Genomic DNA, 23,037 nt, shown 5'->3' with positions numbered 1-23,037 from the left:
GATAATTCCTAGAGCATATTTTTCAGAAAAACATCCAATGTGGATTTTAAAATTGTCAGTGTTAGCGAATCCACCATGACCCTAGTGGAACTGTTCCAATATTAATTACTCTGGGGATTAAATATGTATTTCCAGTCTGAATTTGTCAAGCTTCAACTTCCAGCCACTGGATTCTGTTATATCTTTCTCTGCTTGATTACAGAGCCTATTATTTTTTTTCTCCATGTAGATACTTATAATCTGTAATCAAGTCACCCCTTAACCTTCTGTTTGTTTAGCTAAGTAGATTGAGTCTGTGAGAGGAATAGAGGAAGCTGCCTGCAGGACCCTTGAGGCCTGGAACAGACTTGCTAAAAGAGCCAACCAGAGGCACCTGGCGCAAGGAGGGAACCTCAAGCATCTGGCTCCTTGTAAGAGAGCTCTTGTGGAAGAGCTGAGCCTGGGAAGTCTGCAATGGAGTCAGCTGTGAGTAGGACAGTGGCAAGCCAATTCCCAGAGTGGATCTTAAGAACTGGGGGGGAACCCCACTTGAAGGAACCCTTTTGCTCAACCAGGCTCTTAGGTAAGAGCCATGCCCAGGACAGATATTTGGAACTTTGAGTTTTACTTTTGAGTTGACTGTCTGAATTAATCCAGATGCCTAACAAGGGTAGTGACTGGTTTAGTAAGTGTGTGGAATCTGTGTAAAAGGGTCTGGAAAAGGGAGAATCAAGAGCAGGGGGCAATGCAAAGACACTGCTGGTGGTATGGGGGTGCATGGGACAGTCAATTCATTTACAGAATCTATCACTATATTTCTCAAAGGTAGAGTATTTGGAGGACACTCAGACAAGAACTGTGATCAGGAAACTGAAGGCACATTTTGCAAGGTACAGTATATCTAACATGCTATGCTCAGACAATGTGACAGGTTTCAGAGTAGCAGCCGTGTTAGCCTGTATTCGCAAAAAGAAAAGGAGTACTTGTGGCACCTTAGAGACTAACAAATTTATTTGAGTATAAGCTTTCGTAAGCTACAGCATGAAGTGAGCTGTAGCTCATGAGAGCTTATGCTCAAATAAATTTGTTAGTCTCTAAGGTGCCACAAGTACTCCTTTTCTTTCTTCAGACAATGTGCTGTACCCTGCAACAGAATTCAAATGATTCAGTGCCAAATGGGAATTTAAGCACAAGACAACTTCCCTTGGGTATCACAAAGCAATGGAAAGGCAAAGTCTGCAGTAAAGACAGCCAAGAAGCTGACAGCAAAGGCAAATCAGACATGAAGGGATCCTTACCTGGCAGCTTTGAACCATTGAAATACACCCTCCCAGGGACTAGATTAGGGGTCTCAAACTCAATTTACCTTTGGGCCAGTGCCAATCCTCAAATCCTCCCAGTGGGCCAATAATGTCACTCATGCCACCCAGAACCTGCCCCCCAATACTCCAACCCCCCACCTGCCTAAGGCTCTGGGCTGGGGGTGCAGGCTCTGGGAGGGAGTTTGGGGGAAGGAGAGGGTATATGGGGAGGGGGTGGGGGTGAAGGCTCTGGGAGGGAGTTGGGGGTGCGGCGCTTACCTGGGGCTCCAAGGCGGGGCAGGCTGGGGGGCCTCCGTGTGCTGCTGCTGCCACCAGGCACTGCCCCTGCAGCTTCCCATTGGCTGCAGGGGCGCTTGGCGTGGGGGCAGTGTGCAAAGGCACAGCCCTGCCCAGCCCCGCCCCGTGCCGGAGCCAGCAGCCACTGGAGTGAGCGGGCATTTGCCGCTGAGCTCCACTGTGCTGCCAGGGCCCCTGGGGTGGAGTGCCCAGGGGCAGCAGGTGGGGCCAAGGAAGACACCCAGGCCCAAAACTGCTGGAGCCCTGCGGGCCATGTTGGGGAGGTTCACAAGCCGCAGATGGCCCATGAGTGGGGAGTTTGAGACCCCTGGACTAGATAGTAGCCCAGCACAATGACTGACTGGACCGGAGAACCAAGATTCTGCTTCCTAAGAGGGGCAGTGTGTTTCAGTCCAGCAGAGGAATGATGAACACTACACAGAAGCAGTTAAGAGAATGCCAAGCTAAGCAGGCAGCCCTTTACAACAAAGGAGCAAAGACTTGAGGCTACTTTGCACAGGGGAGCAGATCTGGCTTAACCATTAAATAGCCACCTAAAGAAATGGGAAAAGCGAACAATTGACTATTCAGTGGGACACAGGTCATATGAAGTAGTTAGTCTCAGGTCAGTGGTGGAAATTAAATCAAATACAACTGTATAATAGCAGCGGAGAGCTGGCATGCTTAGACAAACAGGGCCAAGCCCAGGGCCAAGAGGACACAGAGCCTTGACTAAAACAAATTTGTTAAATTCACAAAATGTGTTGATTGAGCAGAATCTGCATTTTTCAAAGGAAAAAATTGTGTGAAAAATGTTGTCCAGCTCTACCACCCATAACAACAAAAATTGTTTAAAGATGTAACAATCGGCATGGAACTTGAAGAGAGGAGCACAGGGTGCAGGAGGGAAGAGTTTGGAGTCACCACGTTGTTCCTGGTGGGAGGAGAAATTGGTGATGGAGTCAGGTATTTTTTCTTTACAAAGAACATAAGTGAGTTTCCTTGCTCACAGCATCCAGCCTCTTTGGGTATATCTACACTACAGTAAAACAGCCACAACTGTCTTATGTCAGCTGACTCAGGCTCAATTCCAAAACTGGACATGTACACGGCAATTTTGTAGCCCCACAGCCTGACCCCCAAGAGCCTGAGTCAACTGACATAGGCCAGTGATGGGTGTTCTATTGCTGTGTAGACAAACCCTTTCAGACCACACCTAGCCCAAAACCTCTCTCTAGGCTTCTTCCAGGGCCAACACACAGTACTTTGTTCAGGGGACATACAGACTTACATCTGCCTGTTTTAGGCAGTGTTCTTTGTTGGGTTTGGCCCCCTATTGTTTTTCATTTAATCTGCATGAAAAGCAGCTGTTAACCTCACCAGCTTCAGTGTGGTTTAACTCAACATATATCAGTATTAAACTGACAGCCAAAAGTGCAGTGCAATGCCCAATTACAGGCCCTAGTGATCTCTGAGGCACTGATGACTACTAGGCTGGCCAGGGCTACTAGTAGCCTGAGACAAGTACTGAGCTTGCAGCACTCCTGTTCCTCTTTACTGCATTTCAGACTGTAGCAAAGGGAAATGTTGTTGAGGGTGGTTCTCATTCCATGGGTGCAGGGGGTGTGGCAGCACCCCCCGGCTTGAAGTGGTTTCCATTATATCCAGGGTTTACAGCCTGATTCAATGGCTCTCAGCACCCCCACTACACAAATGGTTCCAGCACCGCTGCCTCATTCAGCAGGAATAGGGATGGAATGTTGGAAACAGAAGATCCTGTGGCAGTTGCAAATGACAACTGGCAATTCCTGGCTACTGCTGTAGATAAAGATAATACCTAACATTTACAGAGTGCTTTTCAGAGCTATTTGAAAGGGCTCCTCCTGAAAGAGCAATAGGGCTGATTTTTGTGCTCCAGGTGAGCTCTACTTAGCAAGGAATGGAAAGAGAGGCAAAAGTGATTAATCATCCTCACCATTCTAAAAGGCCTTCTAAGCACCTGCACAGTCTGGCCCTGCCTCCAGCATAAGTTGAACAGCCTCAGAACTAATAGTCTTCTGCGTTGAAATGAGGCTACAGGGGTGGGTACAGATGCTGAGGACAGCTCCCTATTGCCATGCCCTCTGCCTCAGCCCTAGTCTACACACAAAATTTAGAACAACCTAGATCTGTCACTGAGGGGTGTGAAAAATTCATAACCTCGAGGTCTGGACCATAATTAAAGTAGCCAAGCCTGCAGTGTAGACATGACTAGGTTGAGGAAAGGCTTGTGGAAGCAAATTGCCTATGCTGACTGTACCCCCCCCCCCCCATCTTGATAGCATATCTTATCCACACCTATTTCAGACATGTTCTGCTGCAGCTTTAATGGAGCAATTAGTACTAAATCTAAGCTTGCCTCATTCTTGTATCCATGGCTCTATTTTCATGCATGTGGCAGAGGGGATGACTTTATAAGTCCACCATTTACCCCATGCCACTTCACACAGATTTTTGGCTGCAGGAGGGGGACTCAACTTTGCTGGGTGGAGCCCAGCCTCCTACACCATTCCCTCCTGCGGCCCACCAGCCGCCTTCCTGGGACGCCGGAGAATGGCAGCAATCAGCGCACCCTTCGCTACCGCGTAGCTCTCACGGCTCCGTCCCCTCCGGCGTCGCCCCGCTTGGCGCATTGCAACGCGCTCTTCTCGCAGGGGAGGGCCGCGCTGCTCGCAGACGGGCGTGCACGTGGGTGCCGTTCAGCCCCCCTGTGCCCAGCACCAGCGTACGGCCGTGGAGCGCAGCGCAGCGCAGGCCATGCTCACGCATAAGGGTAAGCTCGGCCCCCGGGGGAAACGTCCCCTGCCTCTCCAGTCTGGCTCGCGCCTCCGGCGGGGGGGGGAGGGTGGCGCTTCCAGGGTGACAGACGGGTCTAGGCCACAGTCTAGTGCGCACGCGTCAGTTCCGGCGGGGACGGGAGAGCGGCGCGGCGCGTGGGTAGGCAACGCCGCGGCGGCGGGGCAGAGGAACATGGCGGCGGCCGCGCAGCTCACGGACGAGGAGCTGTTCTCGGAGCTTAGGCGCTTCGGCTTCTCCCCGGGGCCGGTCACCGAGAGCACTCGGCCCGTCTACCTGAAGAAGCTGAAGAAACTGCGGGAGGACGAGCGGGCCGGAGCCCGCGGCGGCGCCAACAAGACCCGGAACAGCAACAACAATAACACGGGGGCCGCGGCAGCGCCGGGCGGCGGCGGCGGCAGAGCGGCCCCGGGCATGGGGGCCCGGCTGGCCAGCCCCGGCCAGCCCTCCTTGCCGGGCGGCGCAGGCGGGGGCGGCCGGAGCCGCGCAGCACCCCCTGTCGGGGGCGGCAAAGTGCTGCTGGGCTTCAGCTCGGACGAGTCGGATGTGGAGGCCAGTCCCAGGAGCCAGGCCGGCGCCGGGGGCGGCGGCGGCGGCAGCAGCCGGAGGGAGCGGGCGTCACCCCCAGTCCGCGGCTTGAGGCCCGCAGCCTCCCATGGAGCCTGCAGCGAGAGGAACAGTTCCCCCCCGGAGGCGGCTCGGAGGAAGCCCAGTGCCTGGTGGGGGGCGGTGGCCAGGAGACCGACGGCCACGGCGGGGGCTCAGACGCAGGGCATGCGGGAGCCTGGGGAAGGGGAGGAGGAAGAGGACGAGGAGGAGCGGCAGTGGAAGAACCGGACTGTGAATGGCAGCAGGCACCCCTCCCTTGGTTGCAGGGCCGAGTATTCCGACTCGGAGGAGGAGGGGGAGAGAGCCAAGCAGCAGGTATTGAAGGAGGAGACTGCAGCCCGCCAGCACCGGGCCAGACGGAGCCTGAGCAAATCTGCTGCCCCATTCACGGCCAGCAAATGTGCTGCAGCCGGCGCTGGCATGATGGAGACGGGCCAGCAAAGGGCTGGAGGAGGCGGCGGTGCTGCTGTAATCGCAATGAATGACAGGGCGGAGGCGGCTGCTGCTGGAAGTCTAGACAGGGGCAGAAATCAGGAGGAGGAGGCAGCGGTGACGAGGGGGGGAGACTGTAAAAACTTGGACACCAGCCCTTCCATCCCCAGATACCGCAGCACTTCCTCCAAGAATTCCCCTCCACTCTTGGTACTGCCGCAGCCCACAGACATGGACAGCAGCAAAATCAGTGACCCTCTGGGCACTGTTAGGAAAGCAGCCAATAATCATGTTCTCAGCGGTGCTACTGGTGGCTTTAATATTGAACCCAGGATTTATTCAGCTACTAACAGCCTCTCTCTGGGTGCTGCAACCCCTTCTTCCCTTAGAATCAATCACTCCAACCACACGGGCTCTAATCACACCTACCTGAAAAACACCTATAAGCAAAAGCTTTCTGAGCCTGAGGAGGAGCTTCTCCAACAGTTCAAGAGAGAGGAGGTATCCACCACTGGAGGCTTCAGTGCACATTACCTGTCCATGTTTCTCTTAACTGCTGCATGCTTGTTTTTTCTGATACTGGGACTAATGTACGTGAGAATGAGAGGTTCGGGAGTAGCTGAGCGTGGGGAAGTCAACAGTAAGTATTAGGTCAATGGTAAGAGGGGTCTCTTACTGTAATGAGGCATACACTTACTCAATGCTATTTTGCACTCTAACACTTTCCACTTCAGGGTCTTGACAGCATAATCTTCCCAATGCATCTGTAGTATAGGTAAGTAGTGTTCCCACTTACTGATGTATAAATTGAGGCACAGAAGGATGAATTGCTCGAGGTGTCCCATGAGTCTATTTGACAACTGTGTGTAGAACCTGACTTGATCTCCTGTTCTAACCTGTTGACAGCTGTCTATCTAGCATGACTTTTCTGTTTCACTAAGCACTTTGATATTTGTTTTATGTATTGGTATGATCTCAGTAAGATTCATCTGCATTCGGATGTCTTTGGGCCAAACAGGGCTGGAATTCACCTGTAGCTGCCAAATGGTAAAGCAGATTAAGTTTTAATACATAAGTGAAGCTGTGCAATCAATAAAGCATAACCCAGGTTTGGATGATATTTTCACAAATGAGGTTATACTGCAAAAGGTTTGGTTTTGCTCTAGGACAGTGGTTCTCAGGCCTCCCAAGGGAAGTGCAGGAATGTGTTAAGGGAGGTGTGAGCTGTGTGCTTTTTTTTTTTTTTTTTTTTTTTTAAGAACTCTGGCTGTTAAACCTGGGATGCTGGGGCTCCTGCAGAAGGGCCATGCACACCCGGGAGGTAGGGATAAAGGGTACAGCCACAGCTCTGCTGCCCTGGGGCTGACAGCTGCTGCACCGCCACATAGGCTCAGATTCCTCTGCCCCCTGCCATCACCAGGAGGTGGCTCAGGATCTCATCTCATTTCCCCTCCACAGTCCCTCACCTGGAGGTGGCAGACTCCAGCTGTTAGCCCTGGGGTGGCAGCAGTGGTACAGAAGTAAGGGTGGCAGTGGGGCGCTGCTACTTCTGTGAAAAGTGATATTGACAAATATAATTTTTTCCCCACATTGCCACCTCTACTTTTGTGCTGCTGCTGGCATGGCACTGCTTTCAGAGCTGGGTGCCTGTGTGTGTGTGTGGGGCCTGGGGGTGGTAAACAATTACAGAGGGGTACTGATCAAATAAGTTTGAGAACCACTGCTCTAGGTTGATGTGATGTAGTGCTTTCTAGCAGTGACCTTAATCTAAATTTGTTAAGATTGACTATCCTGTATAAAATAAAGGTTGAGGCCTTAGTTTGAACATCATAGCAGTCTTTTAAATCTTCACATAGTACCTGTTTGGACTTCTTAAATATGTGAAATTAACTTTTAAAAATGACTTAAAATGAATTTAGAAATTGCCATTTTGTAACCACAAAACACATTTCCATTTTTGTATCTATCATCTCAGGGTGGTGAATCATACTAATTCAACTCTTGGCCTCCCTGAAATGGGCATCAAAACTGTCTATTAACTGTAGTGGTATTTTCTTTATCTAGACAGCTGTTCATTAGAAATTAAAAAGATGACAGAATCTTGTCTTAAAGAGAGTGAGCAACAGTTAGATGGTAATGTGTAGTCTGATCTTGGAACAGTGACTGATATGAAAGGCTGCATATATCTTTAGTTGAAGTAAGTGTGTAACATGCAAAATAAACAGAGGAAGGTGCAGTCACTGCCATCAATTGCTTGCAGACTAGATAGACAAACTAATTCAAGACACACATACAATAGATGTAGGTAGATGAATATATTGGAATATAGCAAATGTGTATTTCCTTGTGTGTGCAGTGCCCTAGCACAATGGGGCCCTAATTCCTGATTGATGCCTCTAGGTGCTACTGCAATACAAACTATTAATGTATCCCTGGAACCTACTGGGTCTCTTGCAACAGCATATAGTTGTCTGATACATTTTGAATCTTTCTGCTATTCTGGGAATGGGAAAGAATCCCCCCTCCTCCCCCCCTCTCTGAACACTATCCTTTTGCCTGTGGAAAGGGATGAAGCAGTTACTGGGCCATTTTTGTGGTCTACCGCTGACAGTAGCCTTCTCAAGCAGTAGCAGAGTAATAGGTATGTAATTGTCAGTTTTATTGCTACCCACGTGGCTGAGAAGAGCTGCAGTGAAACTGGGCAGTCTTCTGCTCTTTGGGAAAGCTGTGAACATAAGGCAATGTGAACATAAGGCAAAAGGAATAGACTGAATACTCAGGAAGATATTCCTGTAATGTATAACCACAAGGGCTAGAAACTTGCCTCTTTTTATTAAGTGGTACTGAGCATCACAACTCCCAGTGAAGTTTTTAATAAAAGACAAAAGTATTAAATTCTGAAGATTTTGATGGGCAGGTTTTCCACTGGTGAACAGTCAAATGGATTTTATAAGCCCTCCTGAAGACTAAGGTCTAGTCTACAAAGTTAGGTTGACATAGCTACATTAATCAGAGGTGTGCTATAGCTGTGCCAACCTAACCCCTAGTGTAGACGCAGCTAGGTCCATAGAAAATTTTCATGGATGTAGCTACTGTTGCTTGGGAGGGTGGTGGTCCTCCATGAATGGGGAGAAGGGGTGGGGGGGAACCTTTTCATCAGTGTAGGCTGTGGCTACATTAGACGTATGCTGGCGTAGCTATGGTGACCTAGCTATACCTGTATAGTCTCCGGAGTGTGGATATTCCATAAGCTGGATTTCTCAGTCACTGTACAAAAAGTACTTTGTATGTAAATGTATCTTGAACTCTTTGTATTTGGAAGAAAGCTACTTCTCTTTTGAATCAGAGTTTAGAGCAGTGGTGTCATAAGAATGTAAGAATGGCCATACTGAGTCAGACCAAAGGTCCATCTAGCCCAGTATCCTGTCTTCTGACAGTGGTCAGGGTCAGGTACCCCGGGGGAATGAACAGGTAATCATCAAGTGATCCATTCCCTGTTGCTCATTTCCAGCTTCTGGCAGACAGAGGCTAGGGATGCCGTTGATGGACCTATCCTGCAGATATATGTTCAGCCCTCACACTGAGCAAATATGTCAAAAGGTAAAGGGGTCACAATCAATGCTTGGTCCTGTTCTGCTTCCTTTCCATTGTCTAGGTGGTAGAAAGGCAGCAAAAACCACCTGTATGTTCCCTGCTGGAGACTTCTCTAATGAGCGGGACCCCCTAGAGGGCTATAAATAGAGGCAGTGTGGATACAAAATTTGTATCCACAAAAATGATCTGCGGATATCTGCAGATTTGCAGGGCTTTAGATGTAAAATTTGGATCCGCATCCATCTGCAATCGGCAAAAATGGTCCATGGATATCTGCATCTGCAGATATAAAGTGGACATCTGCAGATTTGCAGGGTTCTAACTACTAGCCAATAGGTGGGCTATTAATTGATTAGTCAGTTTGGTATGGCAGCCCCCATTTTTTTCATTCTACCTCTCTCTCTCTCTCATCTTCCTATTGTATTTTCCACTGCATGCACCTGATGAAGTGGATTTAGCCCAAGAAAACTTATGCCCAAATAAATTTGTTAGTCTCTAAGGTGCCACAAATACTCCTCATTCTTTTTGCTGTTACAGACTAACATGGCTGTCACTCTGAAACTTTTTCTGTTGAGTGTAAGACATGGTAAGAGGTGGCTAGTCTTTTTTTAAACCCCATTCAACACTTCGATTAGAAAAGTGGCAAGCACTAACTCTTTCATGAAGTAAGTGACTTGTAAACGTCAGTGCATACGTTCTCATTTCCTGTGTAAGTGTGTGCACATTAAATTAGTCTCTAGCATATGACCGGGCATTGAGTGATTGAAGTTCAATCACTATCTGACTGTTATCTTTCAGTTCTAATTTTTTCAAAAAGCCTTAGCAGCTTTCTATTCCTACTCCAAACTATTAAAAAAAAATTCATAGTTGGAATATTCCATAAACTTGTAAACTACATTTCAGCTTATGTCTGTCACTTTGCACCAGAATTACAGCGTAAAGAAATGTTATTTTAAATGTTATTTTTGATCTCTCCCTCGAAACTGGCCCTACCTCTTCTTATAGTTCACCATCATTGTGTCAAGAAACACTCATGTTGCACAGCAATAAGAGGGTTTAATTTCAGACTGGAGCATTTTTGGCATAACTTTTTTTTTTTTTTTTTTTGCTTGTATTCAGTTGTTTCCCACAACTGGGAATCCTCAAGGAATGAGTAAAGTGCTGTGTGGTTTATACCTTAAAAACTCTCAAATTCACTTTTTACAATGCACACACATCTTTCACTTACATAAAAGTTTTTGTTTCTTAGCCTCAGTAAAATCTAACTCACTCCAAAATATGTAAGCCAGTAAAGGTGAAATCCATTTTTTGCTGAACTCTATAAAACTTTTAGCCCATGACAGCGTTTACTCTTTGGACCCAGTGGGATGTTAGTGATCCAGCTGTGATACTTTTCAGAGTAGCAGCCATGTTAGTCTGTATTCGCAAAAAGAAAAGGAGTACTTGTGGCACCTTAGCGACTAACCAATTTATTTGAGCATGAGCTTTCGTGAGCTACAGCTCACTTGAATACAGATAGCTGTTAAGTGTCTCTGCATGATCTGCCAAGCACTTCGAGTGACTGCTCATCTTGAGTTAACTTCTTGTGTTTTTTCACAGTAAAAGAATGGGAAATTCAGATAAGGATTCTAGAGATGTTACCTCCACTCCAGCAAATAAGTCTTGAGTGCATAGTAAGGTTTCTGTTGGCAAAATAAGAAAAAGAAGAGTATTGTATAGTGCAAAGTGAAATTGTTAAACTGGTTCAATACATGCTGGAAAATAACCTTTCTGGCACATCACTCTAAAAGCAGTGAGGACAAGAGACCTTAAAAGAAAAGTAGTATATGTTTGGAGACTTTATATGGTAGGTTGTATATAAGAGAGACAAGGTGTGTCCAACTTCTGTTGTTGGGAAACAGGCTTTCAAGCTTACATGTAGCTGTTCTTGTCCTAAAGAAGAGCTCTGTGTAAGCCCAAAAGCTTGTTTCTTACCAAAAGAAGTTGGTCCAATAAAATAAACTATTATACCCCCCTTGTCTCTATAATTGCTTGGGACCAACACAGCTACAACAGTATATACATTCTATATGCAGTCAGTACTTTGTGTAGTTTGTTTCACAAGTGGCAGGGTAGAAGATATGTGATGCAGACAAACTCATTAGAAATGCTGGAGACTCAGTGGTCTAGCTCCTTGTTGGGGTCATTGACTTGTTTAGAGGTAATCTAAAGTTATGAATCAAAGAACTGGAAAGCAGAGCTAAGAATGAATGTCTTCATACTGGGGCCATGTTTTGGGTCCGTTGGCCAGTGTCAAAGTTTGACTCAGACTCACAATTTATCAGACCACATTGTTTTATTAGCAAAGCTGCTCTGCTAATACATTTAGAAGTGAGCCCTCCGAGTGGGGCTCGTGTCTCTTAATTTATACAGTTTTTTTGGAGAAGAAGTTACAGACAGAAGAAGAAAAAGATTTTAGTCACCACCCTTCGAGATCCCTGAGACCAGTCATGTATCTTCAATTACTTGCCACCCTTAACAATCTCCTTTAACAGCTTCCAGTTAACTTAACTAATTGCCCTTCACACCTTCCATTTTGATGCCTGCTTCTTAGACATGCTGGCTCTATCTTAATTGCTTCTCCATTCAAAAGCTAACTGTCCCTACCTGTGCTCCCTCAGATACTTTGTAACATGTTTTGGCATGCCCTCTCTTATACAATGTATCCAGCATGTCCCCTTATACAACGTTATACTTATACAATGTTATACTTCCATAATCCCCCCTTTTGGTCAAGGCTACGCCCATGACCGATGACTTACTGGATTCCATACATCAGTCGTTCTTTTTCATTACTTTCACTGGTGACATTTAACAACATTAGATTAGCACCCTGGTTAGGGGTAACCTGATGGATGGTGTGTCTTGTGCAGTTTTGGATACAACAAGAAATCAATTGAAAACACACAAAGATTATTAGAATTCCAAATAGGATAGTCAGGGTTCCTTGAAACAACCAGTTTCCCAGACTAGAGAAATTGAATAAGTTACTTATCCATTTCCACAAGGAACTTGGTTCTTCATGGGGAAGGTATGCAGTTTGCTCCAGATGGCTAGCACGATTTATTACCTCGTTAGTATTATCAGGTATGTATACACATCATTCTGTTCCAGTTAGAGCACAAGTTCCTCCTTTGGCTGCCAGTATTATATCTAATGCCCGACGGTTTTGGAGGGCCACTTGTCGGACCGCTCCTGCTTCTTTGGCTAGAGCTTTTAAGCTCTCTCCTGTTTCATTGGCCATGATCTCAACCACCGCTTGTAACCTTAAAAGCCTTTTTGCATTGTGGATTACCCCCCCTTCTGGGACTAAAGAAATGCCAACAGCTTCTTCCCAAGTTAGGGGGTTTATGTTATCCACATACCATTTAGCATCTGGCAAGTCCCTCCTTTTTCGCCTGAAATTACGGAGGCGATTTCGTGGGAGGGATTGAAGCACCTGGGATTATGGGAAAAGCTGAGCAGGATAACAGATATCTGACCAATTTGCTGGTAACACAGTGTAAGCATTTTCCCCACAAACCCAATGATGTCCCATTAAAGCTGGGAAGGGTTGACTGCAACCCTTTGACATGTAAGAATTTACGAAGGAGGAATAGTATCCCCCAAAGGGCACAGGATGATTTTCACTGAGAGAAGAGGTAGTATTCACATGACATTTGTAGATGGTGCTGTTTTTCTCAGGGAGGCTGTAGGGCAAGCAAGAGATTGAATCTTTGGTTTGATCCCAGGTTGAGAGGAAGTTTATCTTTCCATACCCGGTTCGCCATTCTCCAACCTTGTTTGAATAGTCCCATACACCATGGGACACGATGTATTGGAGACAGCTGCTCCTCCCTAGATTCAGCCCTGTCCCATTACACACCCAGCACCAGTGGCCCTTTCCTTTCACCACACTTATAAGTTTAGGAACATATGTTTTTCCCAGCCCCCAAGTGTCATTTTCCTTCCATGTCCTTTTAAGTGGATAGGGTTCTCCAGCAAGCTCTGAGGAATTCAAAGGGATTGCCATGGTGGGGATACTAGCTTGTGAGTGAGCTGGGATGTGGCTGCAGACCCAGCAATTAGAAATATTCAGGATCTGGGCTATCTGCACCTGTTGTTGGATGAAAGAATTGTCACTGTCACTCTGGATTCCCAAGACCCTCAGGACACAGTAGCTGAGGATTAAGCTTTTCAAAGGACACATGTTGGAAGCAGGACCCTTTCTGGTTCCGACAACCCCTTTCGAGGGAACCGCAGTCACGGTTTTACGTCCCGCAGGCGTTAGGCTCACTACTGCTTCTTGTTTGTTGGGTCCTGCTGTTTGCTTACCCTCTGCTTCTGGCAACCCTTACGAGAGCGCAGATTGTAAGGTATTGCAGGCTGTTCCTCTTTGTCTTCTGGGGTTGAAGCTGGTTCTGCGTGGTCTTGCAGAGGTGCTTGGTCCCCTTGAGGTGGCGTTGGCTTACACTGTGAGGCGTGGATCCATGCAGCGATGCCGGATAATTTCACTGCTGTCTGGGTGGTGAGCAGTACATGGTATGGACCCTTCCACCGGGGTTCCAAGGCGTGCTTCCGAAGGTGGTGCCGCAGGTAGACCCCATCACCAGGCTCAAGAGTGTGACAGGCAGCAGAGGTGGGTTCCGTTGGCCAAGCTGCTCGCACCTGCGAATGGAAGGAGCTCACAGCTTGCATTAACCCTTTGCAGTACTGGAGGAGCGTGCTGTGAGTTAGGTTTAGGTCTGGGGCTGGGGTAATAGTAGCCATTGTTCGCATAGAGCGTCCCATGATGATTTCAAATGGACTCAATTTGTGTCTCTGGGATGGGGATGACCGAATTTCCAAAAGGGCCAGTGGTAAAGCAGCTGGCCAGTTTAACCTTGTGGAACTACAGATTTTTGCCAGCTTATTTTTAAGCACACCATTTCGCCTTTCAGCTGCCCCTGCACTCTGTGGATGGTAAGGGCAGTGCAACAGGTGGGTGACATGTAATACCTGGTTTAGATGTTGAACTATTTTTCCAGTAAAATGTGTTCCCCGGTCACTAGACAAACAAAGTGGCAAGAATTCCCTTGGTAGGGATAATGTGGTTTAACAGACATTTTGCAACGGACAATGAATCAGCTTTGTGACAGGGAAAGGCTTCAGTCCAACCCAAAAACAGACATATTATAACTAAAATGAATTCATATTTCTGACACTTTGGCATTTGTACAAAATCAAGTTGCCAGTGTAGGAAAGGTGCTTGAGGCAAACCCCGGAATCCTTGTGTTCCTTTTACAGATTTGCCTACATTGTGGCTTTGACAAGTAACACAAGCGGCACAGTGGCAGGTTGCAAAGGAGCTGAAATGGGGAGCCCACCATCCCGCCTTACTCATAGCAGAGACCATCCCCTCCTTGCCGACATGCGAAACACCATGTAGTAGGGCGGCTAGAGACGGGTAGAGTGAGAGGGAGGCTACAAAGGTACCGGTGGGCGATCGCCAAAGGGAATCAGAATGCAAAGAGCAACCCAAAGCACTCCAGGAGTCTTTCTCTGTTTCTGGGGTAGAATCCTGGAGATGAGCGAGATGAGACAGGGATGGTGGTGTTACAGAGACAGAGAGGGGACCAAGAAACGCTTCTGGTGAAGGTTTTATAGTGGCGGCATGTTTTGCAGCAGCATCAGCAAGTGCATTACGTTTTGCCACCTCGGTGTCTGCCGCTGAGTGGCCAGTACACTTAACAATTGCCAAGGCAGATGGTAGTAAAACTGCATACAGGAGGGCGGCAGTGTAGGGGCCATTCTTGATAGGGGTACCAGTAGAGGTAAGAGAACCTCGAGCCTGCCAGAGGGTGCCAAAGTCATGCACAACCCCAAAGGCATACCGAGAATCAGTAAAAACAGTGGCAGAGAGCCCCTCGGCTAGAAAGCAGGCACGGGTTAGAGCAATCAGTTCAGCCACCTGGGCAGAGGTCACAGAGGGTAAGGGCGCAGCTTCTATGGTTTCAGAGAGAGAGAGACCACAGCGTACCCTGCAAGAAGGTGGCCTTGGTCATTTCTATAACAGGACCCATCAGTGAATAATACCAGGTCAGAGTTAGGGAGAGGTACATCTGAATGGTCGGGGCGCGGGTCAGTGATAGCGGAGACAGTTGCAAGGCAGTCATGGGGTTCACCATCACTAGGTAAAGGAAGGAGGGTAGCAGAGTTTAACCGGGAGCAGCGCTTAATAGTGATATGTGAGGCTGAAAGCAGCAAAAGTTCATACCTAGTGAGGTGAGCAGAGGAGAGGTAAGCAGTGTTGCGTTGCAGAAGGAGAGTTTCCACAGAATGGGGAACCATGAGAGTGAGAGGAGAGCGGACGACAAGGGACTCAGACATCTCGACCAGGCGTGCTGCAGCAGCTACAGCGCGTAGACAAGGGGGTAAACACTGGGCTACAGGGTCCAAGGTTGCAGAAAAATAAGCCACCGGGCGATTTCTGTCACCGTGCTCCTGAGTAAGAACCCTGAGGGCACAAGCAGATTGTTCGTGACAGAAAAGGGTAAAAGGCTTGTCATAGTTAGGTAACTCTAAGGAGGGGGCAGAGGCTAAATTCTGCTTACGGGAGATGAAAGCAGCATTTGCTTCAAGTGGCCATGGCATGGGGTTAGGTACAGAGGATTGAGTGAGTTCTTGGAGTGGTTTAGCCAGAGAAGCATATTGGGGAATCCATTGCCTACAGAACCCTGGCATGCCTAAGAATTTTCTGAACTGGAGTGGAGACCAAGGCTGGGGAAAGCTAAGGATGGCTTGTACCCGGGCTAGATAGAGTGTACGGGAGCCCTGGGAGAGAAGGAAGCCTAGGTATGTGACAGAGGTTTGGCAGAGCCGCAATTTTGTGCGAGAAGCCTTATGACCCTTGTTTGCTAAGGCTGTGAGAAGTGTTAGTGAATCAGTTTCTGAGGCAGACAGAGAGGGGGAGCACAGGAGTAAGTCGTCCACATATTGGATCAGTGTGGATCCTGATGGGAAAACCAGATCAGCGAGATCCCTGGCTAGGGCTTGAGAAAAATAGGATGGACTCTCTGTATATCCCTGGGGAAGGGTAGTCCATGTATATTGCTGACCCTTGTAGGAGAAGGCAAAGAGATACTGGGATTCAGAGTGAACTGGGACAGAGAAGAAAGCGGAGCACAAATCTACAACAGTAAAGTGGGTTGCATTTGGAGGAATAGATGCTAGTATTGTAGCAGGGTTAGGAACCACTGGAAAAGAAGGTATGACAATATGGTTAATAGCTCGAAGGTCTTGAAAAAATCGCCACGATTTGCCATCAGCCTTTTGAACTGGGAGGATAGGGGTGTTACAGGGGCTGGAACAAGGGACAATATTTCCTTGGTTTTTTAATGCAGATATAACTGGAGCAATCCCAGCCTCTGCCTCAGGATTCAAAGGATACTGAGACAGGCGAGGCAGAGGTTTGGAATTGTCTACAGTAATCCGAACTGGGTCAGTATTTAATCGGCCCACTTCAGATGGGTGAGATGGCCATAGGGAGGAAGGAACCTGAGAGATTAGGTGCTCTAGGGACGGAGTTAAGGGACAGCAAGGGATCGGAGTGGAGAGGGAAGTTTCAGACAGCAGGGAGGCTACAAAATCACATAAGGAAGACTGAGGGATTTGCAGATAGACACCATCTGGGGAGCAGTAAATAGAACAGCCAAGTTTGCATAGCAAGTCCCGTCCCAGAAGGTTTGCAGGGGTGGAATCAGAGAGGAGGAATGCATGCTCCTCAGAGAGGGGACCGACCTGAACAGACAAAGGTTTTGAGAGGGGAAAAGAGGTAGGGATCCCTGTAATGCCAACAGCAGACACAGATTTTCCAGATCGGGGAACCTCAGGCAAGTCAGTGGTGCGGATTGTAAAAAGAGAAGCTCCAGTATCAACAAGGAAAGGGAGAGAGCGATCATTTACAGTCAGGACACATTCTCCAGTAGGGGACAGAGGTAATAAGGGAGCTAAAACTTTGTGAGGTTCCCCAGCATCCCATCATTGTTGGGGTGAAAAATAGGGTTGGGGATCAGCTGGAGGAACTAGCGGGGGGTTCGCTTGATTTCCCATACAATTATTAGGTCGTCTGGAAAAAAGAGTGTTCAAGTGTCCAGGCTGTTTACAGTAGTTACAAACCCCAGTTAATCCAGCCCCCCGCCCCCTTCTGCAACCCCGTCCCTGTCCCCGGTGTGGTCTGCTTAGTCCTGAATAATGCTGTATCTGCAGAGCCATTAACTTTTGGGAGGACTGTTCCTCCTTTCCTTTTAAAGTGCGGTGGCAATGCTCTGCTACTGCCAGCAATTTGTCCATGGTTTCAGTCTCTCATCCCACACTTATTCGTTTTAACATGCTGCCTGTGGCAGGGAGAAGACCATCAACAAATGCATGTGCCAAGGCCCCCTGCCCATTTACATCAGGCTCTTGTATTCCTGAATGTTGTAGGAAAATATCAGTTAGCCGGGACCTATAGTCGCCTGGGCTTTCTCCTTTCCCTTGCTTACAGCAACGTATTGCTGCCCAGTTTGTTTTAGGAGACCACACTTTGGGAATGGCTTGATGCAGGCGCTTCCAAAGAGCCATACACCGGTCTCTGTATGCCGAATCTGGGCCAGTACTTTTTATGGTTGAGTGGCGTGCCTCAGCTGGCCAGTCTGCGGCAGCCAACCATTTTTCATAATAACTGCCAGGAGCTAACAATTTACACAGCTGGAGGAGATCTGTCTCAGAGGGTTCATAGGTTTCACAGATTAACAGAAACTCCTCAGCAAATTTGACAGAGTTTTCCTGTGGTTTGGGAAAACTTTTAACTATAGATAAAAGTTCCGTACGAGTCCAGGGCTTATAATCCCATATGGACTCACTTTCTCCCATCTTAAGGACTCGTAAGGGTGCCACAACAGTTTGATCGGTCTCTCTCATTAACCTCCCATCAGGTTCTCTTTTCCAAGAAGAGATGTCAAGAGAATCTTTGCAGTCTGCTTTGGATTTCTTCTTCGTAATATTTTGCAGAGCTGCGAGGCCAATGAGGGTATCTTCTTCACTTTCATTATCTGTAGTCACTGAAGATTTTTCCTTTTCTGATTTCTTATTTGCGCAGGAGTATGGTGGGGGTCGGATTTGATCCGGATCATTGCACAGGACTGGGCAAAGGGGAGCGCTCGGACTAGTGGTGGGAGAAACTGCATCCAATTGAACTGTTAGTTTTTTGATAGAATTTTTAAGAGAGGTGAGTTTTGACTCAGTCCATCTATGATTTGCCTCTTCCCACCACTGCATGAAGCAGTCTACTTCTCCTCTCTCCAATTTGGTTTTTGGGAGGACGAGTTTGCTTTTTAAAGCATCCACTCGATCCTTGTCCCAAGAACCTAACAGTGGCCACTGTAATTTGGGGTTCTCTAGAGCTAATTTGGACCATTTTTCAAGAAACCTACAAGAGTCCGGACCCCTCCTAAAATACATAAAATAAGCTGGAGTTCCCTTAGGGAACTGTTCTACCTTCGATTTCTGATTACCCATCCAGGAGGACTTCACACAGCACTCACACAAGAAGGAAATTCGGGCTCAGCAGAGCGGTACCCGGTGCAACACACAGAAAGGAGCCCACAGGCTACTGCCTCAACTGCCCTTGCTTTCACACCAGGGGTTATACCCAAGGCGTGGTGCGGCTGCAGCTGTGCAGATTCCACTTATTCAGACCGTGGGGACGGGGACCCCTTGGTCAGCCAGTCTCCGGACAGAGATGGCTCCCAGATTCACACACACACCACGGGGAAGACGGATAGACACAAAGACAAGACAGTCCTCAAACCGGTTAAAGCACAAAAATAATAATTACGTGAGACGTCTGATTCCAGAAGCTGGATCCAAAGACCCCTACCCGAACAGAGTGGGAACCAACAAGTTCAATGGCGTAGACTGCGCTGCTGCTGTGTACCTTTCTGTCTTGTGGAGGATCGCTTGGACTAAGCGTCCAGGCGCTGGCTGCCACGATCGTCCTGCAAGGCAGTCAGGGATCACACAGCCTCAGTGAAGCCGCTTGCCATCTCGGTGGAACCTCCAAATTGTCAAAGTTTGACTCAGACTCACAATTTATCAGACCACTCTGTTTTATTAGCAAAGCTGCTCTGCTAATACATTTAGAAGTGAGCCCCCCAAGTGGGGCTTGTGTCTCTTAATTTATACAGTTTTTTGGAGAACAAGTTACAGAGAAGTTACAGACAAAAGAAGAAAAACATTTTAGTCACCACCCTTCGAGATCCCTGAGACCAGTCACGTATCTTCAATTACTTGCCACCCTTAACAATCTCCTTTAACAGCTTCCAGTTTACTTAACTAATTGCCCTTCACACCTTTCATTCTGATGCCTGCTTCTTAGACGTGCTGGCTCTATCTTAATTGCTTCTCCATTCAAAAGCTAACTGTCCCTACGTGTGCTCCCTCAGATACTTTGTAACATGTTTTGGCATGCCCTCTCTTATACAATGTATTCAGCATGTCCCCTTATACAATCTTATACTTACTTCCACACCAGGAACCTGAATCCTTGATTAAACGCTCCAGGTTTGTGGCCATTTTGGAACTCTTGGGAGCAAACTGGATTTTTAAGAGGTAGAGTGTAGTGCTACTTATTGGTGGAGAACAGGGCTGTGAAGGAACTCGGTTATAGTAAATTCCTTTCACTAATCACTATCTCTAAGCTCATTTTGTTATCTGAAAATAATGCTATTATCTCTTGCTTTGTACATGACTACTTTCTACCATGAGATGATTTTGAAACTGGAGCTACCTGGCGATTTAGGTCTGAATGCAGTGCTTACAGTAATAAAAACTAATTGTTGTTGGTTAACAAAATGTGTGTGGTGTAAGCAAACAAAGATCCAATATTGAATCGGAAAATGAACACATAGGCCTAAAGAGGATGAAATTCTCTTGACCCCTTACACTATTTAACACTTATTATCAGTGACCTGGAAGAAAACAAAACCATCACTGATTGCACTTGACCCCAAAATTGTTGGAGCAGTAAATAATGAAGAGAACAGCTCAACAGGTGACCAATTCCAAGCAATCTGGATTGCCTGGTAAGCTGGGCACTAGCAAACAATATGCATTTTAATATGGCTAAACGTATACATCGAGGAAAAAATGTAGGCCATATTTACAGGGTGGGAGACTCTATCCTAGGAAGCAACGACTCTGAAAAAGATTTGGGGGTCATGGTGCGACTCTGTTGCCAAAATAGGTAATGCAATCCTGGGATGCATAAATGGAAATCTTGAGTAGAAGCAGAGAGATTATTTTACCTCTATATTTGGCACTGGTGTGTCCGCTGTTGGAATACAGTGGGCAAGTCTATGCTACAGAATTAAGTCGACCTAAGTTATGTGGCCGTATAGCCACTGCAGTAATTAAATAGGTTTTACATGTCCACACTACACTCCTTGTGTTGGAGGTGTGCATCCTCACCAGGAACTCTTGGACTGATTTAACTGTCAATTTGGGACGTTGTGGGACAATTTCTGAAAGGCAGCAACAGTGGATGTATAGGTGGCGTGTGACTGTTGTGTTTGGGGTGGCTGTGCTTGAGCACTGGAAGCTCCCTAGAAGCGTGGGGGAGGCACTGGTGCCCGGACTGTGCCCCACTCCTTGCTCCCCCATAGGCTCCGACTGCACTCCATACTGAAGCATTGCCCCAGCTCTGCCTTTTCACCCGTGCCTCTCCTCCCCTGAGGCCCCCCTCCTCGCACTTCACCCCCTCCTCAGGAGAGGAGCGGTCGGGGGGGGAAGAGGCGGAGCGGGGGTGGGGGGTGGGGAAGGGAAGAGGCGGAGCAGGGGCAAGGCCTTGAGGGGAAGAAGTGGAGTATTAGATGGGGCCTCAGAGAGTGGCCACTGTCTGCGTGCTGGTGGCTCCCCCACTTCTTGGGAGCTTCCAGCGGTGGCGCATCAAAGGTGTTGGGCTGGCATGCCTCCAAAGGGAGGTGCACTGCATCTGGCATTTCTTGCCCATTTGGGAAGGTTTAGCTTCCCATACCTGCTGCTCATGAGTGGATGTAAGCAACGCAGTGTCTACACTGACACTGTATCGACCTAATTACATCGGCCTAAGTGCTGTGCATCTCGTGGTGATGGAGTTAAATCGATGTAGTGGGTGAGTTACATTGGTGGAAGCTATCTTTTAGTGAAGATGCTTACAGAGTTGGGTTGACATAAGCTGACTTACATCGACCTAATTCTGTATTGTACACCAGGGCTGTGTCAACTTCCGATGCCCCTGATTCAGAAAGGATGTTGATAAATTGGAGAGGGTTCAGAGAAGATAAAGAATTAGAAAGAATTAGAAAACATGCCTTATGGTCTTAGTGATTGATTCAAGGACTTAATGTGTTTAGCTTAACAGAGAGAAGGTTAAGGGGTGACTTGATTCCAGTCTATAAGTATCTATATGGGGAATGTTCAGATATTTGGGCTCCTCAGTCTAGCAAAGAAAGGTATAACACTCTCCAGTGGTTAGAAGTTGAAGTTAGACAAATTGAGACTGGCAATAAAATTTTTGACAGTGAGTGTAATTAACAATTGGAACAATTTACCATGGGTTATGGTGATCATTTTAAAATCAGGTTTCAGAGTAGCAGCCATGTTAGTCTGTATCTGCAAAAAGAAAAGGAGGACCTGTGGCACCTTAGAGACTATATTTATTTAGTCTCTAAGGTGCCACAAGTCCTCCTTTTATTTTTAAATCAAGATTTTAAAAGAAAGATATGTTCTGGGAATTATTTTGGGGAAATTATATGACCTGTTTTACAGGAGGTCAGACTAATGATCACAATGGTCTCTTCTGGCCTTGAAATCTAAAGTGTAAAAGAAAAAGCTTTAAAAAATATTTTTAGAAAAATTAGACAAGCTGTTTTGAATGAGATGCAGAATTAAGAGGCTGTACCAGTTTGAGGTATTTTTGCTTGGAATACAAATAATCTGTTTTATGCCCTGATAGACTAATAAGAGACCGCTTTCTTCTAAAAGATGATATTCTGTTATTCTTCAAGTTGTAAATTAACGAGGTTATTCAGGGTTGTACGTATGGGTGTACTTAGAAATTTAAGAAATATGGGAACTGGCGGTGGATCTACCATGGCAGTCTTCTGTCTTTGCCATGGTATTTTACACCTGGATTCTTGTGTAAGCACAAAGAATGCAGGTGCAAAACACCATGGTTTTAGAAGGAGTTACAAATTTTAAAATACTGCTTGTGGTACTTCAGTTATATGTGAAAATTACCTAATAACTGGGGTAGAAGTGAGGGTTTATTCCATAATAGACTGCACACTTTAAGAAAAGTGTACTCCTTTAATTACTGAATGCTTTCTTTTACATTGATTATTTAGTTTAGCAAAATCTAGGATCTTCTTCACATTTCAGTTGCAAGTTCCCTTTTAACCAAAAACCTGTTGGTGCAGGTGGAAATTAAGAGGAACTGAAAGGATAGTGTCCTATTATTCATAATGTACAAATGAGTAACTCTCCTAAAAAAACAAACCTTAGAAGATTAAAACTGACAAGTTTCTCCTTGGCTTGGCAAGCTGTTCAATTGACTGCTTATTTGTCCATGGGCAGGTATTGTCAAATATTCTAGGGAACATACCTTGATGTAGTCTGCAGGTTTTTATTATTGCGTCATGATGCCATGTGTTATCAAGTCTACTTAAATGTCTTGATCACTCATTTGGCATTAGCATGTAGCAAACTTTTGGGGGGAAAATGTGTACTGCTTGAGAGTTGAGCATCTTGATTGGCTGGACTCTTCTAGAACAAATGTATGTATATCTTTATTTGAATACCAGACCATCAATAGACCTGACAGTTCACAAAGCATATTAATCAAGTTTTAGAAGACTTGCTCCCTGCCCTGAAAGAGCCTGCAGTCTAAACTGACTACGCAAACATACATAAAGAA

The 23,037-nt window shown here is 46.7% G+C and overlaps 1 protein-coding gene across 3 annotated transcripts in view; it reads left to right on the top strand.

Moving 5' to 3' along the window:
• Window positions 1-4,440: 4,440 nt before the first annotated feature.
• Window positions 4,441-23,037, top strand: part of LEMD3 (LEM domain containing 3) — an 87,656-nt gene continuing 69,059 nt past the window's right edge. For 2 of the 3 annotated variants that reach the window (XM_073327866.1, XM_073327868.1), the window contains exon 1: window positions 4,441-6,093. In XM_073327866.1, the coding sequence (XP_073183967.1) occupies window positions 4,587-6,093 (1,507 nt within the window). In that variant the 5' untranslated portion in view covers window positions 4,441-4,586. The remainder of the gene's footprint in view (window positions 6,094-23,037) is intronic. The other variant, XM_073327867.1, reaches the window with a different exon arrangement.

The sequence above is a fragment of the Lepidochelys kempii genome, chromosome 1 (genome assembly GCF_965140265.1).
Source record: "Lepidochelys kempii isolate rLepKem1 chromosome 1, rLepKem1.hap2, whole genome shotgun sequence".
NCBI classification, from domain to species: domain Eukaryota; kingdom Metazoa; phylum Chordata; order Testudines; family Cheloniidae; genus Lepidochelys; species Lepidochelys kempii.
The sequence above is the reverse complement of the archived record's forward strand: the minus strand, read 5'-3'. Positions and strand labels throughout refer to the sequence as shown.